Here is an 18,952-nt window from a genome sequence, read left to right as displayed (position 1 = left end):
AGAATTCAATGCCATTTAAGACTTTATAAGGACCCGCGGGAACCCTGGCTTTGGCGGGGAACTGCTGTGCGTCCCTAGAAATTCCAGACCGACGGTGCAGAAACATACCAGCAAAACTGGTTCGCAACCAGACCCAGGCGAGATTTGATGTGTGCGCTTGCAGAAGTATAACCCGCCCTTTCGGCACCTCTACTGGACAAAATGATCTTACTTCCTGTTTCCATTAAAGCAAAAAGGCAAAAAGAAGGATGCAAATAAGTACCTGGGCCTCCTCCTCCTCTGTGAAATCATTTTTGATGTTGAAAGTTTTCCTGATCTCTTCTGGGGTTTTGCCTTTAATCATGTTGGCCACTGTCTTGCAGGTGACATCTAAGAGGCCTTTGATGTCCAAGTAGTTGGCGGCCTTTTAAACAAAAAAAAAAAAGAAGAAAAAGGGGAGAAAAAGAGAGGATTAATTAACAAGGGATAGCTCAGCAGCAATGGAAATAAGAATGAAAATGAATATCATTTTGAAAAAGTCCAGAGTAGCCACCCCCCTTTTCACATTCAAAGTACCACCACACAGGTCTGAGGTCTGATTTAAGCAGTGTTGTAGGATCGGTATTAAACTTTTGCATATAACAAAAAATGGCAACAAATCTGATGTTTGAACTGATCCTATTAGCAAATGCCCTCCAGGCAGGATATAACTCAACTCTACAGTAGCCTGAAACCAATTAGCCGGTAAAAACTGAGGGTTGGGGGTCATCACCTTTAGGCAGCGTCAAACATTTGTTGAAAAAGAGCAAACTGGACAAGCAACTGCAGAAGAACTACATCATCTCAATCCTTCCCTTCATCAGTACGATTATTAGAAAAAGCTGAATTTCAGATTTAAACACCTCCCTAAAAATGTGTAGCTACTTCCAGTCAGGCTATCTTGTTCACCACAATACGGAGACTGCCCTGATGGAGGTGTTTAATGACATCCGTATAAATTCTGAAAGAACCACAGGGCTGGTATTATTGGACCTCAGTGCAGCGTTTGATACTGTTAATCACTTCATTTTATTAGAGAATCTGGAAAACTGGGTTGGCCTCACTTAACTGGTTTAAATCCCACTTAGAGGGCACAACTTTTCTTTGGGCCAGTAGGTAACTAACATTAGAGACCACAAATATCACATGTGGGATTCCCCAAGGGTCCATCTTAGGGGCCCTGATTCAAAATCTACAAGTCCCCCCTTAATTCAGATTGTAATTATCAACACAAGTTCCCATAACTATGCAGATGACGCACAGCCATGCATTACAATTAGGGCTGCAGCTAACGATTGTATTGCAAATCGATTAATCTGTTGATAATTTTTTGGATTAATAATCAGATAGCCCAAAGTTCCTTACAGAAAGTTTTTTTAAGAATCAATTAAAGTGAAACTAAAACTTTTCCACTTGAGGAGTACTGGATAGAGCACATTGACAGAAAAAAATTGTCTTTTCATGTCTAACATGCAGAATGCTTTTTTTTTTTTTTTAACAATCTGATATAGTAGTAGCTCTAAGTGGGTTGCTCTTTCATTTAAGGCACAATTTAGAGTCTCTATACTCCAGTTAACGATTAATCAATTACTAAATTAGTTGACGATTATTTCAATAATCGATTAATCCGATTAATTGTTTGAGACCTAATTACAATGTCACCTGATGACTACGAATCCATCAAGTGCAAAACAAATGCACAGAAGATATCAATGCACAGATGTAACATTTTCTTAAGCCGAATCAAACAACAGAAGAGCATTGAAAGGTTAGCAGACACATGTGCTCATATACAAGTCTTAGCGCACTGAAACTTGTATATTACCACAGGTCATACAATGAGAATCCAGCACCTGACCAGGTTTTAAAACGATCATTTAGATGAATTCCTAATTAACCTGTAAAAACACGTTATATATATATATATATATATATATATATATATATATATATAATAATCAAGTCAGGGATAAGAGCTTAATTTTTTTTTATCAACACAGCAACATCTGAAAACATTTCAACCTTCCTTGAGTGTTATTGTAAACAAGTGGAAGGGTGAGGGGATCAAAAAGCTCAAGTGTCTCTTTGGGAAACCTCAGCGATGAACCAATACCCATTTCCCAATGTCTCTGTTGCCTAGTGCTTAGGTTACATCTTACATGATCTGCCTGCTCACCAAATCAATGTAGGTGCCAGAAGAAAACTTATTAAACTCTAAAACCCACACAGGCCACAGGATCCACACAGGGAGAAACGGTTCACATGAATCCCACACTCCAAATAGGAAACATATCATTTTACAGGCAGATTCAGTAATCCAATAAGGGCATAGCATGCAGTAGTTAAATAGAAGGACTGATTTAGTTTAGATTTACACTGAAAGTGCTTTTTTGTTTACCAGAATGAGTTCAAACAAGGTGCCTTGGTCCACTTTGAGGAACTCCTGGTCCCAGACAGGAATGTCATCCGTCCTCTTCTCCTTGTTTTCGTCGTCCTCAGGAGGAGGGGGATCATCTTTGTGATGGGTACACCACTGAATCACCTGAAGGAAAAACCGAAAAGGCAAATTTTAGGGAACCTAGCCATTTACATGCAGCAGATTTGCTTTTAGAGATGAAAAAAAGAAAATCACTAGTGATGCTGAAAATACAGTCTGAAAACATCTGTCAGAATAAAGACACATTAGCTTTAGTGATCCGCTGTTCTGTTCCAGGTATGACCATCATCGGTACAGTTTACTCCCTTCAGCAGCAAGAATGTTACCCTGGCATATAAAGTTTGAAGAATGTCGACATGACATTAGTAACATAACTGCCAACAATTTCTGGATTCTTAACACCATTTTTGCACACAGATATTGAGATGTGTATATTTTCCAACAGGCTTTTTGCTATCCTCAACACCCTAACAATCCCCGTAACTCAAAGGCTCAAGTTAATCATGAACTTAAAAAGCCCCATGTTTTGGAACCTGGAAGCTATTTTTATCTTCCTTACTTATGAGCAGTGGTCCAACAAGCTGACAATGCAGATAGTTTGGAGACATCACAAGTAGGTTAGACCTACTGTACATCAGAGCAATTGACTTAAAGCTAAACAAGCTAATAAAAAAACAACAACAGCAAAATTACTTCTAAGTTGAGTGATTTTACTGAAACAAAAACGTAGAAACCACAAAGGATCGCCTGGCCCCAATATCTGGCAAATTACACACAGGATTATGCATTTTATTCTGCATGCCAACAGTAAATCTGACCACCTGGATGGAAATTTGCAATGTTTAACATTTTATTTGCTTTAACTTCTGATTTCCGAATCTCCTTTAGTTTTAATGTGTGTTTAGTGTCCGTTAGCTGGTTTGGTTTAGTTTTTATTTTCTGAAAATGCTTCATTTCATTTATAGTTTTAGTCTTTTATGTAATACGGCTTACAGCAAAAAAAAAAAAAAAAACTAAGCACATCTAAAAATTCACTTAGTTTTATTTAAATTTGTAGCTCTTATTACAATTAAAGTTGTTTTTTGGTTTTTGGCAAGGTCATTGGCCATGAGTACCCCTCTCACCCTCTCATCAAAACTATTGAGGATTGTCCGAAAGTGAAACGTACAATAACTGATTATAAAAAACTGTTTAAGTTCATCTTTTATCTTGAGAATTTAATTCTTTGAAGAATAAAATTAAGTTTGTATGGAATCAAGATAAATACTAAATAAAATCCGATTATAAACCTGCATTTATAAAACGGGAGCTCCTCTGGGCAACTTCCTTATGGTCCCATTTAAACTTGATGAACTGGGAACAAAATACAGAGCAAATAATATAATCAGAACGACTTAATTAGTTTACTTGGTTTTCATCAAGTCACCTGAGCTGTGTGGAAAAACAGCTGATACAAGGCTGTTCTCTACATCCAGTCTGTTCATCTGCTTGGTTTTTATTTGTGTCACAACTTATTTTTTGGTTGATAAAAGCTTGTTTAATTTTTCAGTTGGATCCGCAGAAAGCAGAACAGATCGCAGCCCTATTTTATAATTGGGGTACGATTACACCCGGTTGGGAATCACTGTTGTAGATAACGATAACCTTGCTTTGGCATCAATAGTTGATAGAGGTCTTAGATAGAGAACAGATGTGTTAAAAGCTCAAAAGCAGTAAGGAAGATTTCTGATGACAGAAAAACAAAGCCAACTGAGCACTGTGCGTTACAGATATCATAACTGGATCACCCAACGGACATCTTGCCATCAACCCTGAAATCCTAATATCCCACAGCACTAATTTAAGGTGAGCATCGAGGACAGGTTAGTGTATGTTTGCTACCTTCTTAAGGATAGCAGCATTCACATTAGGGAGGGGAACGGGGTCGTCATCTCCTTCATCGTCCATTCCCAAATCTGTAAAAGTTAAACCAGAGTTTAGCTCACATCTCCAAAACATTCAGCATAATCTGATTAGATCTTTCAGCTGTACTCATGAGGAAAAAAACAAAATGAGAAATATATTTTCTGTCAATAACAGAAATGAAAAAAAGATTTGTGGTTATTTAAATGCATCACCTTCTAACATGGTCTTGATGGTGACGGACTGTTTAGCTATCTCAACGTCCACCTCAAAGATTTCCCCATCAGAGCTCTGCAGTTTTATCGTGGGCATTTCCTGAAATAGAATACAAGGTTGAGGAGTTAACATATGTTCAAGTAAAACATTTCCCTTTACACAATTGTACTTGTCAGGTTTAATTTTTACTTAAATACAAAAATATCTAATATGTCTGTTTCAAAATTCTCCATCTAAAAGCTTATGAAGGGCTTTTTTTTTTTACATGATCTACCAATACTTAGGGAGATGATGTTTCAAAGAAATTAAAACTTAAATTCATTAACTCGATGCATTTCAGCTTTTTAACCCCAAAACAAAAATATTATTGTCTCTAATACATTTTCAACTTATTGGACATCAAATGTAAAGCTAATTTTCCACAATATGAGGGAAATTATTTTTGCAGCATTCTAAAATATATATACATATGTTATCAAATCCAATTCCGATAGATGTTATGTTATAAAATGCAAAGAAGTTTATATTTTGTTCTTTCAAGTGACAAAAATAATCACCAAGCAAAAAAAAAAAAACTTCACCTTTTAGCTAAGCAAAGTCTTAAATTTTCATTGCCATCACTCAAGAGCTGAAAGTTTAATTTCAACTAAAAAAGAATTCCAATTTAAATGTTCTGTTTGAAGCAACCACTTTTTTAAGATAAGGTAAATAGAAAGTCATCAATTAACCCCAAAATATGGATACTGATATGCTGTGTTTTATTAACTAACATTCAAGTGGCACCACTTGAATCCTTGTTTTAAAATTAGCTTATTTCACTCCATCACAGTTTTCAATACTTGTTTTTTGTTCATTTTAATGTTCATCCTGACCAATTTAACTATAATAAGGCCATCCCCACAGATTCAGTGGAAAACAAGCGCTAGCTGCTGGCTAGCAAACATCAAGCTAATTTTTAATAAAACTAAAAACAAAACCCGTTGACATCGTCTCATTATCATCTCTATGATAAATTTATTTAACTACTGTTGATAATAATAATAAAGCTGTTAAACTGTATACATAATGTCAGTGTAACTGCGGGGTTATTGTTGTAAACTACATTAGCTCGTTAGCCAACCACTCGTGCTAAGGCACCATAGCGAAACAACGGAAATGCTAAAGCATTAGCATGTTTACGGATTAATGCTTTGGAAGAATAAATCCAACGTTTATCCAACGACAAAATTCCAAACGCATTCCAAACATAACTAATACTTGGATGATGTTCAAACAGTCTGCTACACAGGTAGCTAACGTGTTATTTAGACATTACATTAGCGACTTGTGAGGCCTCTAACCACCAGACCGATGCGTTTTATTTAAAGGAAAACAAGGCGTTTTAATCAAGCATAAACCTGTATAACCACCATTTATACATTCAAAACTACGTACCGTTAATATTCAGAGAGAAACCAGGCTGTGAATGTCTACCGAACTCCGTAGAAAAGGCCTGAAAGGTGTGTTGGTAGCTGCGGCGGCTGAAAGTCTGAGGGTGAACCTGCTGGAAGCGTCCTGCTGGCGGCGTCTGTCAGAGCAGAGGAAGGGGCGGAGCTTATGCAGACCACAATCAACCTTTCTGCTGCACAGCTACCTGCTGAAATGTTTGCATTACTGTCCATTTGTTTCCATATTGTGCGGGAGAGAATGAGGGCCACTGAAAAAATAAAAATGTCAACTGATTTTTAAATAGTATTTCAGTTTAATACGGAAAAAAGTCAGAATTCTGATTTGTATCTCAGAATTCTGACTTTAATCTCAGAATTCTGACTTCAATCTCAGAATTCTGATTGTTGTTTCTTAGAAATCTGACTTTAATAACAGAATTATGACTTTTTTTCCCTCAGAATTCTGCTCCCAGAGTTCTTTTTGTACTAGTTCTTACTAGTACAAATTTAATTCCAGGTTACTTAAAATTTTATTTCTAGTGGTAGTCTAAAAGACAATGACTAGGAATATTGTTATTGTGACTAGGTAGAATGCTTGAGTGCTATCTATAATAGAAATATGACTAGTCAGCCTGCTTATTTTATGTTAAAACAGAGCCTCATTATTCTTTTGCAAGTATCTAAAACTGCATTTTGGATAGACATTATTAAAATTGTGATATCTGGAATTCTAATTTAACTAGTCATAAAATAAGTAGTCAATATCTGTAATGACATTTCTACTAGCAGAAATATATTTTCGATGTCTAGAATTGGATTTCTGAGTAATACTATATTCATTTTTGATATCTAAAATTGTAATTTTGACTAGCAGATAGGAAGAATGTTATTTTAGATATCTGGAAGTAAAAGCCCATCACACATGAATGGATGATCTAACGTCACTTGTACTAGCAAAAATTACATTTAAGATATCTAAAATGTTTATTTTAGATAGGAAGAATGTCATTTCATTTTGACTAGGAAAAAAAATCTATTTCACACATTTGAATTCCATATTCAGTCAAACTGATAAATGTCAATTGGCTCTCCATAACTAATGCTTCTGCTAAGATGCATTGACAAGTTACGGATGATAGCCAACAGTCCGAAGATTCCCATGGAAATAATAGGAGATCAGAAAAACCAACAGTTTTCACATTTAGTGGGACTTGGGTTATTTTAATTTTCAGACAATGCTTCCGACTTTCTCTCCCCCCATGGACCCAAAATACAAGATATTTTATGCAAGTTTTCCACAAAATGAAGTTGCTTTTTTCTGACAGTGGTGTAGATATTTTTTCACCTTCCAGACGAGTTTTTAACTTCTTGTTTCATTACTTTTGGCATATACGTACACACCTCATTGGACGCTGTCGGCAGCAACCTGACGTGCCTAGCATTCATCTTCTCTGTTCGGACCACATTTCAGACAGCTGATGTCAGAATGAATAGGTGCCTTTTAATCAAATGAAAGACGAGTCAGAGATAATATTACAATAATCTCTTACATATCAGAAACCCCTTAAAAGACCATAAAAAAATTTAAAATTACTTCTCAGTTAGATTACACATATTTATTCAGATTAAAAACTATTTAATCTTTAAAAATACTGAATGTTAATATATCGTATTAATATATATTTGAAAAACATTATCTTATATTAACATAAAACTTTCCGTTTATCATATTAATATCTAATTGCAAAATGTATACCTTTACATATATCTCATAAAGTTTGAGTTCAGATTAAATAGTTTTTAATCTGTGTAACAATGAGGTATACAGGAAATCCACTTACACAGACCAATATCTTGTTTTTGACTCACATCATCCACAGGAACACACACTTCCGGTCACCAGAACCTTACAACACTGGGCTTAGCATGTCACAACTAAAACTGAAGGGAAAAAACAGAAACACATCAAAGATGCTCTCCAAGCCTGTGGATACCCAAACTGGGCCTGTGTCAAATCAGCAATCAGGAAATCCAAAAGACACAAAGCAGAACATAACAGCGAGAAGATTAAACGCAAAAAAATCGCCATCCCATATGTTGCTGGAGTCTCTGAAAAACCTAAGAGGATTTTCTCCAAACACAAAATCCCAGAACAAGACCCTTAGACAGAGGCTAGTGCATCCTAAAGACAAAACCCCCAAACTTAAGATGTGCAGTGTATGCAGTTCAATGCTGTAAGGAATGCTCTGATCTTTCTATTGGAGAAACCAGTCAACCTCTCCACAGACACATAACTCAACACAGAAGAGCTACCTCCTTTGGACAAGATTCTGCGGTATATCTACACCTTATGGACAAAGGATATTCATTTGAGGACCAGAATGTTCACATTTTGGACAAAGAAGACAGGTGGTTTGAAAGGGGTGTGAAGGAAGGAATTTATGTTAAGAGAGAAAAACTAACCTTTAAAAGAGGGGGTGGACTCAGGTTCCAGCTCTCCAAAACCTACAACACAGCAGTAGAGTTGATTCCTTTCCACTTTCATCTTAACCCCTATCACTATGCAGGGGACTAAAACATCTCGCCTGGTCAGCCAGTCCAACAACGACCTCAACGACTCCCCGTTACTAATGGGGGCACCTGTTCTTTTGGCTCAATTTGCATGTTTTCTTTGCCATAAAAAGGCTTTGTTGGGCTACTTTATAAAGCTTGGAACTCAACGCTAATCCAGACATTTTGAATTAAAAAAAGCTTCCTGGATGGGAAGCAAAACATCTTCAAACTTGTTTAATTTTTTTGGAATGACTATGACCTGGATGACTGAGAATCTTCACCAGCATGCCAGTTTTTCCTGCTGAGCTACACATTTGATAATGACATTCTTTTAAAACTCTCTGAAGACCACCAATTTTGCTGAGAGAAGCAACTTGAAAAAAGTCAGCAACTGCTGCTGAGATCAAAGCATTAGATCCATTTGTGCAGGAGACATAATATTTACCTAGAGTTATATTAACCGTGTGGCTCTGGAATTGATTGCAAAAACATCTAAACTGATAAGGTCCAGTGAGTCTAATCAGAGTTCTCAGCTAAACAAAAATTACCACATCATGGTAGAGATGCCAGAATATGAATATAGAACTTGTTCTGCATGTCCACCATCTGAGGTGTCATACCTTAAGAAACCACTGGGTGTCACCAAGTACCTTCTGCAAACCCTTAATTCAAGTCTAAGAATTGCTCATTTTGAACTGAGCTACTGCATTTTTTTCCTATTTCACCCACACACACAAAAAAAAAAAATAAATAAAAAACACTGAAATCAAGAAGTCATCTTTATTATTGTAATTGCTTGGTTAAAATACAGTTTTAAAGTTGAAAGGGAGTAAGTGAGTGGATGTTCAACACTCCATAAACCAAACTGTGTTACTGTACAGGAAGGAATCTTATAACTTAAAGTAGACAATTAACTCCAAAGCTTTTCTAAGTTAGGCCTTTTCCAAAAAACAAAAAAAAAGGTTAAAAAAAAGTCATAAAACATGTATAATGTGAAGCCTTTCGTTTTTAACATATGATACAAATTTCTTAAATTTATCTAAATGTACAAAAGTGCAAACATATTTTCAGATCTTATTAACTTAAGCCATGACCAGTGGGACTCATACAGCTGCATGTTTACCTCAGACTAGATCAGCCCAGCTACATGTTAATAGAATGAGGAATTTTAATTAGTATTTTTTTTTTTTTACATAGTCTGGGAAGAGGGTTTTAAATATAAGTCCTCAGCAATGAACACTGCAGTGATTATGGCACACAACATTTGGTCCATCCTTAGACAAACTCCTTTTAGAAAAAGCTTTATTCGGTCATTGTGTGGAGATACAATGTTCACTGCTGCTCCCTCCCATCCTAGTCTCCCAGTTGTGTGTTCCTCATTCGTGTTGATATTGGTTCAAAGTCATATAATGAAGATACTGGAACTTGATAATACACGAGTCGATAGAAGAGGTCAGGATTTACAGGAAGTAGTCCGGGGTGCGACGAGTTACATGTGGCTCTCCTCTGCGTGGCGCAGGATCGAACTGCAAGCTAAAGGAACAGGAAAGATGATTGTTTATAATTTACACAACACCTGAGCTCATTTGTCTTTTCTTACAGCTTTAACTCAACAGTTATCAAATGATCCAATCTTTATATTTACTTACAAGGAATATTTAAGAGTGTCGTCTAATTCCATGATGGCTGCCTGGTTACCACAGCGGTAGCAGTAGTTGGGAGCACTAAAAATCGTTACCACGTTCCTCTCATGGCACCAGTTGTATCCCTAAGGGAAAGCAGAGGAATTAGTTTTGCATCCTGACAGGTTGAAACTGCAAACAGTGAATTTATTGGGCTTTTATGTCAGCAGGAAACACAAAGCAGTGAGTAGCTGTCAAGTGGAAGGAAATCTCAACTTAAAAGGTGTGTGGGCATTTTATATCAACCTAGGCTTAAAAAAAAAAAAAAAAGAAAAAAAAGATTCAATGAATTTATTCAAATATTTTGTTGTGGGCGATTTTAAATAAAAGAAATACATTTTTCTTTTTTTATAATGGTGCATTTTTGGCTACCAGGAGTTTCAGCAGTATTACTCTCATGTTGCAGTTTGGCAAGCGACAGTGTCTCACGAAACAACAAATAACAACATAACTACAGATGAGTGAGAAGTTTTTTCTCAAAAAAGTAATAAAATCATACATTGTTTGGAACTCCAAAAAAAAAAACATTTTTTTTTTCTTTCAGGAGGGGAAAATAATCTTGAGTAATAAACAACGCAAGTTTCATAGCAACAACAGAGATGACTCTGACTGCTATGATGACGTGTCTTTTAACACTTATCAGAAAAAACATTACTACCCAAACAAAAGCTTAGTAGGAGGCGCTGTAAGCTAGCCGTTAACAGAAGCACAGCTGCCAATAGCGCAGCACCGTAGTAAAAACGCAGGTCTATACGGGATGAACAAACCCGCACTAACTAACAAACCACAGCTAAAAAACCACTAACTGTAGCTGAATCTTTTGCAAACAGCACTGCATATGATAGGAAAGGAGCAGGGTCGCTTTGTGCATAGCCAAAGACATGGTGCCCCATTTATACCTATTGCTTTCTTTAATTCGGGGGGGCTTGGAACGAAATTGTAAATCGTATTAAAACTACAAAAATCTGAGATTTTATTTTTAGCCCTATATCAACTCTACATCAATATACTCTGATCCTGGTTCTATTGTAGCTTTAACTGTATGTTTCTAGAGAGTGAACTCATTCTCCAACACGTTTTCCTCTTGCATTGACCTGTGTCTGGGCAATGCAATAATATAATCTCTGCTTGTGGACATAATGTCAAATAAATAAAAGCAGGATGTAGTAGTACATCCTGTAGTAGGACACATAGATGAAGTAGAAAAAATATCGCGGCAAAACCCAACACACCTCCATGACCAGCTGGTGGGCTCGGGACACCAATGTGAGGCGGTTGGCGTGGTTGAAAGTCTCAGAGATGTCCTGACCGAACGTGTAGCCGGCTCCTCGAGGAGAGATGCCCCAGCCGCCGCGATCATCAGGATCCGACCACAGCAGGTCACACATGGGACCCTGCAAATGGAGATTTCAAAATCAATGATCTACTCTCTGTGTGGCGTTCTTAAACACGAGGAAACAGACGTGATCTTTACCTCATGTGGTACTTCCTGTAAACGATCCAGTGCCCTAATATGATCCAGTGTATCTATAGATGGTGATAGTCCCCCATGAAGACAGAAAATCTGAGAGAAACACAACATTTTGTTACTGCATCTTCTGATCTATGGCTTGCCTTAGCTCTGAGCAAATTCTGCCATCCAGTTGCTTCGTCTCACACATTTGAGGAACACCACAGTTTTTTTTTCTCACCTGAGAGTCTACCAAGGCAGTGAGGGGGAGGTAATCGAACAGGTCAGTGAAGTATTTCCAAACGTTGGCGTTTCCGTATTTCCTCAAGCACTCGTCATAGAAACCATAGACTTGTGTGATCTGTCTGCTCTCATGGTTTCCTCTGAGGATCGTTATGCGCTCCCGGAAACGTACCTGAAACACAGAGAGCAGAAAATAGTTGAAAATTATTAATTTCTTAAAACAATTATAGAAGAAAAAAACTGATTTAGAGTTGATTCAATTACCTTTAGTGCTACAAGCAGAGTGACTGTTTCTACAGAGTAGTACCCTCTGTCTACATAGTCCCCCATGAACAAATAGTTTGTGTCTGGAGATTTCCCTCCGATCTTGAACAGCTCCATAAGGTCGTGGAACTGACCGTGAACGTCGCCGCACACGGTCACCGGGCATCTCACCTCCTGGACATTTGACTCCTTTGTCAGGATCTCCTTTGCCTGCAGAGAGCAAGCAGACGACAAACCAGAGGGGCGGTTAATGGTGTCACAAAACCAACAAACATCTAAAACAATAAAAAAAAAGAAGAGTGGAGAAAGTGTTTCTCAATGTCCGAAACAAATTCACGGCAACTTTTCCAACAGGTTTCCCACAATCGAAATGTCCTGTTAAACTGTGACTGTGACTTAGTATGTGTGAAATGTTCAGAGGCGTAGATTTTACTGTCTCTAACCCTGCAGTATGTGATACGGAGCTAGGAAAGAAACGCAAGCGTGATCTTCCTAAATCCTAAACTAGACTTAAGATATCAAAACTAAAATCTAAGTAACTAAATATTTCTTAAAATAAGTTCATTTTTTCTTGAATTAAGAAGGTAAGTGAGTCACTTTGCCAATGGAATAAGACAATATACACTGAAAATAAGAAAAAGCAATTGCATTGTCTTATTTCAAATGCATAATATCGAATTCTCTTATTTTAAGAGTAAAAATAGTCATTTCTTTGGAGGATCATCCAATTTACCTACTCAAATTAATAGTAAACCCACTTATTTTTAGATAGTTTTTGCACTGTACTTAATTCAGTGCATAGTTATTCATATCAGAAAGGACTTTGTAGTGCAATAATTTCTGCCCAATGATTTATATTCCCTGTTTTATCAGTTTGCATTTTACATGTTAATATAACATTTAGTTTGATGGGCAGCGTCTTATTTTGGCATATGCTCACACTGGACAATTAGACCCATAACAAAAGCCTACGTTGTTGTATTATCTGCATTTTATTCTTCCCACGTTTCAGCTTTAAGGTCTGCTGCTGCAATGCATGACTCAGCATGTGGCCTACAGCTAATGCTTTCAGAGTCCATTAGTTACCGCTGCCTCACTGAGTGCAAGCAGAGAAAATTACACTGAAGAGACACTTTAAATACACAGAACACTGTATCATTTGGTTACATCCACACAGCTGCATGTTAGGGTTGCAAAAAACACTTTCAATTTCCCTACTTCTTGTTTTTCCTAATCTCTAAACAGTATAAACGTTATTGCAAAACACCATATTTGAAATACAGGAATAGCATCCCTCCATTTCAAACGGTGTATACTGGCACAGTGCTAGCAGCACCATCTGCGTGGAACCATTCAAACAACAGGGTGTGAGACAGAGAGGCTGGATGCTGGTGGAGAGCTTTCCCTGGGCTGCAGCCAGCCGATCGGATCGAGACAGGCTTGCCCGGAGTGGCCGGGAGTCAGGACAGCACCGCAGCATCGCACAAACTTGACCTACATTTCACTGCTGCAGATGGGAGCATTTCAGTCTTTGGCTTTGAGAGCAGCAGACCTCCAGAGTCACTAAGCCTGGGAGAATATTCTAGATGTCTGAATCAAAGTGGGACAACGCCAGGCAAAGCTGTTCCTCTATATATAAGGACGATTAAAGGAAAGAAAGAAGTGGGCCATGTGGATCTGTTTTCATTGAACACTGTGTTTCACTTATTGTAAAATGAGAGCTTTGAGTGTCAGAACCTTTAAAGTAAAGAAAGATCTAAAAAAAATAATAATACTAGTAAACCCACAGAGATATATAGTTCTAATTAAGTAACCTATCTTTGCGTGTTTTGATCATCAACAGTCGATCAGAAAACAACAGTTATATAGAAATTTTTTTTTTTTTAAATCACCCAAACAGCACCCATCAACAGTCCCCAACTGGTAACAGAGCTGGGCGATTCGGCCATAAAGTCTTATGATATTTGTTAGGGCTGAAACAATTAATCTGATTCAACGAGATTAATCGATTATTGAAATGATCAACAACTAATTTAGTAATCAATTTATCGTTAACTGGAGTATAGAGACCGTAAAACAGGCCTTTAGCCAACAGAGCAACACACTTAAAGCAGTAATTATACAAAGATTGTACAAAAAAATACACATTTTGCATTTAAGATTGAAGAAGATGTTTTCATCAAAATGCTCTATCCAGAACTCCTCAAGTGGAAAAGTTTTAGTTTCACCTGGTTTGATTCCGTAAAAAGTTTTTAAGGAACCTTTGGTTATCCGATTATTAATCGATTATTCAAAAAAAAAAAAAAAAATAAAAAATCAACAGATTAATCGATTAGCAATATAATCTTTAGTTGGAGCCCTAATATTTTTGTTGTACTATTGTCATAACAATAAAAAAAAACAGTTAATTAGAGCCCCACAATCGCATACAGTAATCTAAAAAAATACACAAATTTGAAATAAACTTCTTTAGGACACCAAATGACACAATTCACCCATTATTTCAGCTTTTTAATCATCACTAACTCTAATTTATTGTTAAGACAATAAATCAATATTGTTATCATGAATAGAAATTTATCATGACAGCCATAAATGATACAATAAATACCCATTCCTATTTTTATGTCTTGAAAATCTTTCATTAGATCTGAGGAATAACTCCCATTAGAGCCGATTATTATCTACGGTTTAGGATCAAAATCCTCACGTTGGGCTCCCTGCCTTCATGGTAGCAAAAACCAGGTGGCGTCCATCTCCAGATTTAATTCAATGATGACATAACCTGTGAATCCAGTAATAGCAAATCATAACAATCAACCACCTAGAGGGGATTACTGCCCGATTACATAAACCTGAACTGAATTAAACCTGAACACTGTGACCTGCTGTTTTTCAGAATCTCCCAGTCTGAGCCCAGAATCATTGTGGTAAGATCACAAAACATATGGTAGGTGTTATTCCACCACAAGTTAAAAAAAGACTCTACAAATCAGCCAGAACCTGAGAGACAAAAAAAAAATAAAAAAAGGAACTGCTTAGTCAAAATCTTGGAACCCAAGTCAGCATCTTCCCATCTGCCGCAATATAATCTTATAGGTGAGTTAAAGACAGCTCAGGGCAAATTAAGGGTGCTAACAAGGCAGAAATTACCCCCACAAAGGCTGATATGATGACCTATGGTCACTCCAACTGTAGATTCAGCATCACAAGGGATGCTTGTGTCAGCAATTGGCGATGCTTTTATTTTTTAACAAAGTACAAAATCCACTCCCCAGTTATAAAGCCAGTGTTAAAATAGACCAAAATAAAACTGGGGTGGGGGGGGGGGTGCTCCACTAATGGACTCATTCTTCTGAGGGAAACAATGAGCACAGGGGCAAACCGGGCTCAGCTGCCTCAGACCGGTTTAAAACATAAACAAGAGGTCATGCAGAAAGAAGCTCGCTGCTCCACAAGGTGGGGCGGCCATCATTACATTACATCACTCTCACACGCTCTAGGTGAGCTCAGGAGTTTATAGTCCTAAAAGAAAGAGACTGGAATTTTCCTTTCCATAGGCTCCGCTTTGCAAAAGTATCTCCTGATGCTTTTACATTCTAAAATATTAGAACAGAAATTTTGTATGCATTTTATAAAATTGCATTCAAGAAAGATGGTTATGAAAATAGGAAGAAAACTGTCTTAGTTTTAACTTTCAACCTTTGTCAGTTAAATAACATGGTGCTCTCATTTTGCACATCTCTGATGTTGCTGCTATTTTCAAATATCCATTCCTGCAAAAATGTCCATAGATTTATATTGGTTGAATATTCTCCAGGTGCACAGTATATGTATTGTTAAAACACTTACCAGTACAGTATTTTATTTGTTTATTTTGTAATTCTTCACTATTATGTTATTTCTGTACATTTTCCTAAGGTCCACATTTGTGTGACCATTTTTTTTCTATAATCTTTTTGCTGCTCTAAACACCAGAATTTCTCTATTCTACGACAATAAGGGGATTTTCTCTTCTATTCTAAAATGATGCACAGTTTTATAACTATGTAACGACTAAAAATCTGAGTGTGGCAGCTTCAGATGTTTCCGGATCTTTCAATCAGCTTTACAAATTTAAAGATCAAATATTTTTTACATTCCTCAAAAAAAACAAAAGACACCCAAGAGTGTCTGCTATTTTCTAACCAGTTTGTTTTTTTTAATGATGGAATCTCTATTAGTGCGAAAAAACTGTTGCTGTTCTTCCTGGGATCCGAATAAACACAAATAAAAACATGTGATAAAGGCTCGTTTACATTCTTGCACAAGTCATATTTGACTCTAAGATTGTATACTTACGCAAAGTTAATCAGACCAAACACACAGGATTTATAAACTGGCTTCACAACAAGTTCAATACAATTAACTTTATTAATCCCTAAAGGAAATTAAATGTTGCAGTAACACTTTTTTAAACAAAACAAAGAATGATGAGATGTAAACAAAACAGCAAAAAAACACAAGTTGCTTAATTCAATAGGGTTAAATCGGACATGGAGGACTCTAAGAGGTCACAAGCAGGATGGAGCATACATTCTGCACTAAATTACATTTTCTATAACTGAGAAGAACACAAATCTAATTTACAGCCAGAAGAGATTTACATTCTTAAAAAAAAAAGAAGAAAAAAAAAAATCACATTAAAAATTATCTTTCTTGAGCTCCTTGTTCTGCAGATAAACTTTTTTTTTTTAAACACACTTGCAAGGCATTTAGGAGAACTGGAATAACTGGAAAAATGGAGACATTAGTTGCTGAGATTTTAAACATTCCTTCCGGCCGGCATCCTAAACAAACCGGGGAAGAAGACTCAGATGGAATGCAGAGGGCACATATTACGCAGCACATCCCATTCCTCCACACCCCCACACATCCCAAAACAGAGGCGGCCTGCTCACTGAGTCACAATGAGCCGCGCTGTCCTCAGTCACACCCTCCCATCCCCTTAGCAACAAAGGCTGCCACGGTGATGCTGATGCAACAGACAATCAATTATATCCTGGGTTATTTTTGAAACAGAGGAGGAAGCTCTGTGGGCGTGTTGAGCTGAAAATATTAACCGTGTGCACAAGAGAAAGGGTGCATTAAAAAAAATCTCTCAGCAGGGGTTCTTTTACAGCTTATTGGATGATATTCCAATAAGCTACATATTTAGAAATAAGGAATCTCCATGTGCTTCTAAGCATGCAGCATTAGGAGGACAAACATGTTTCAAATCAAATGTGAGAAACAGTTGTTTTAAGATGCATGAAAACTTTGATCCTGAGCAGAAAATAAAATATCAGGATTAATGAGCCCCTTGACATTATTGCACTTTTAACCTTTGGTGCACAACAGTCCAAACATGGCAATGATCTGGTTCCTGCGTCCTTTAACGAACCAATGAAAAGCTGCGCAATGAAGGAAAACAGATCTGCTGAGAAAGAATCATCCCTATTTTAAACCTCAATGCAATGTGAATATTTATACAAAGAGGAGTCAGGGGAGGATGCCGTCCATTAGAAACTGGTAGATTTGGGTTCAAATCATGACCTCACCTCCAGAAAATAATGTTCACTTCACAATCATCAGACATACAGTAAGGGGGAGTACTGGCAGGTAAGTATTATGACGATACGCGTCATAATACTTGGGTCCTGACACGATATTGTCATGATATTGCAATAACACTAAATATTGCGATCTTTTTCCTAGCTATCAAAATAAAATGTTAAAAAAGAAAGTGCTGTATATGTTCATCAGAAGGAATTGATCATTTAGTTATTTTGGTTATGTTTGGGGTTTGAATCAGTCCACGTGTTCCACCTTGATTGCCTCAACCACAGCTATGGCGCTGCGCCGCACAGCAAAATGGCTCCATAGCAATATCTGCCAGAGAGGTGGTGCAGAGGTAGCCCATTTCCCCTCATTGTTTTGGGTAATAATATATTTTTTTCAAATCCATACTAGGAATTAAAAGATAAAAACTACATGACATGGACATTTTAGAAAGCCAGTTTGAGTTTCATTAAGAGACTGATCAGTACCAGATCCTGGACCAGATTCCCTTGGAAACCTAAACCTGATTTTTTTTCTGAATAAATGCAGAAAACTAATTTCTTTCTATTCGCTAGATCAATCAACAATCAGTTTTTTAACTGAATACATTTTTAGCTCTTTAAAGATAAATCACAGATAATGCTGACATTTATATTTTATTACTTATCTTCTAATGCAATTGTTGTTTGGCACTCCCAGATTTAGTATAATCTGTGACTGAGCTTCCTGTAAACAACCCACCTTTGCATATTTAAGCCTCAGTAGCATTGATTATATTAGGGCCCTTTAAAACCATCTCTACTTTACTTTATTTTAGCAGGGAATTAGTTCGTTTTCATAATTATAAATATAAATATCAGATGGGCACAGTTTATTATACTTTTTATTTCACTGTCGAAGTGACAGGATTTTCTGCCCTCTGTAGCACTTTGGTCAACTATTGTTTTGTTTTTCTATATAAATAAAGTTAAAGCAACACTAATGTTTAGCCACTAGGGGCGCTAGACTTGCATCTTCCACATTGAGCTCCCCTGAGATAAACTGGCAACTCTGCACCATCACGTGAATTGTCTCCTAGTGTGTTTTGGAATCTGATAGCGACCTCTTTGGACCAGCAGATCTTGAAGTGGTGGAGTTATTCCTAAAGACGAGGCCATGTTCATATCTTTTTATTGGCAAC

At 37.0% G+C, this 18,952-nt stretch overlaps 2 protein-coding genes across 4 annotated transcripts in view; both read right to left on the bottom strand.

Moving 5' to 3' along the window:
* The window catches only part of skp1 (S-phase kinase-associated protein 1), a 7,672-nt gene extending 1,519 nt beyond the window's left edge, over positions 1-6,153 (bottom strand). The window contains exons 1-5 of the mRNA XM_015376529.1: positions 6,008-6,153; positions 4,573-4,672; positions 4,337-4,410; positions 2,417-2,560; positions 263-403 (exon numbers count right to left, since the gene is read on the bottom strand). Coding sequence (XP_015232015.1) covers positions 263-403; positions 2,417-2,560; positions 4,337-4,410; positions 4,573-4,669 — 456 coding nt within the window. The 5' untranslated portion in view covers positions 4,670-4,672; positions 6,008-6,153. The remainder of the gene's footprint in view (positions 1-262; positions 404-2,416; positions 2,561-4,336; positions 4,411-4,572; positions 4,673-6,007) is intronic.
* Positions 6,154-9,332: 3,179 nt separating this feature from the next.
* The window catches only part of LOC107085894 (serine/threonine-protein phosphatase 2A catalytic subunit alpha isoform), a 12,305-nt gene continuing 2,685 nt past the window's right edge, over positions 9,333-18,952 (bottom strand). For all 3 annotated transcript variants that reach the window (XM_015376530.1, XM_015376531.1, XM_015376532.1), the window contains exons 3-8: positions 12,193-12,402; positions 11,927-12,100; positions 11,710-11,799; positions 11,468-11,629; positions 10,203-10,321; positions 9,333-10,086 (exon numbers count right to left, since the gene is read on the bottom strand). In XM_015376530.1, coding sequence (XP_015232016.1) covers positions 10,014-10,086; positions 10,203-10,321; positions 11,468-11,629; positions 11,710-11,799; positions 11,927-12,100; positions 12,193-12,402 — 828 coding nt within the window. In that variant the 3' untranslated portion in view covers positions 9,333-10,013. The remainder of the gene's footprint in view (positions 10,087-10,202; positions 10,322-11,467; positions 11,630-11,709; positions 11,800-11,926; positions 12,101-12,192; positions 12,403-18,952) is intronic.

The sequence above is a fragment of the Cyprinodon variegatus genome, unplaced genomic scaffold (assembly GCF_000732505.1).
Source record: "Cyprinodon variegatus isolate N-32 unplaced genomic scaffold, C_variegatus-1.0 Scaffold136, whole genome shotgun sequence".
In the NCBI taxonomy this organism is placed as follows: domain Eukaryota; kingdom Metazoa; phylum Chordata; class Actinopteri; order Cyprinodontiformes; family Cyprinodontidae; genus Cyprinodon; species Cyprinodon variegatus.
The sequence above is the reverse complement of the archived record's forward strand: the minus strand, read 5'-3'. Positions and strand labels throughout refer to the sequence as shown.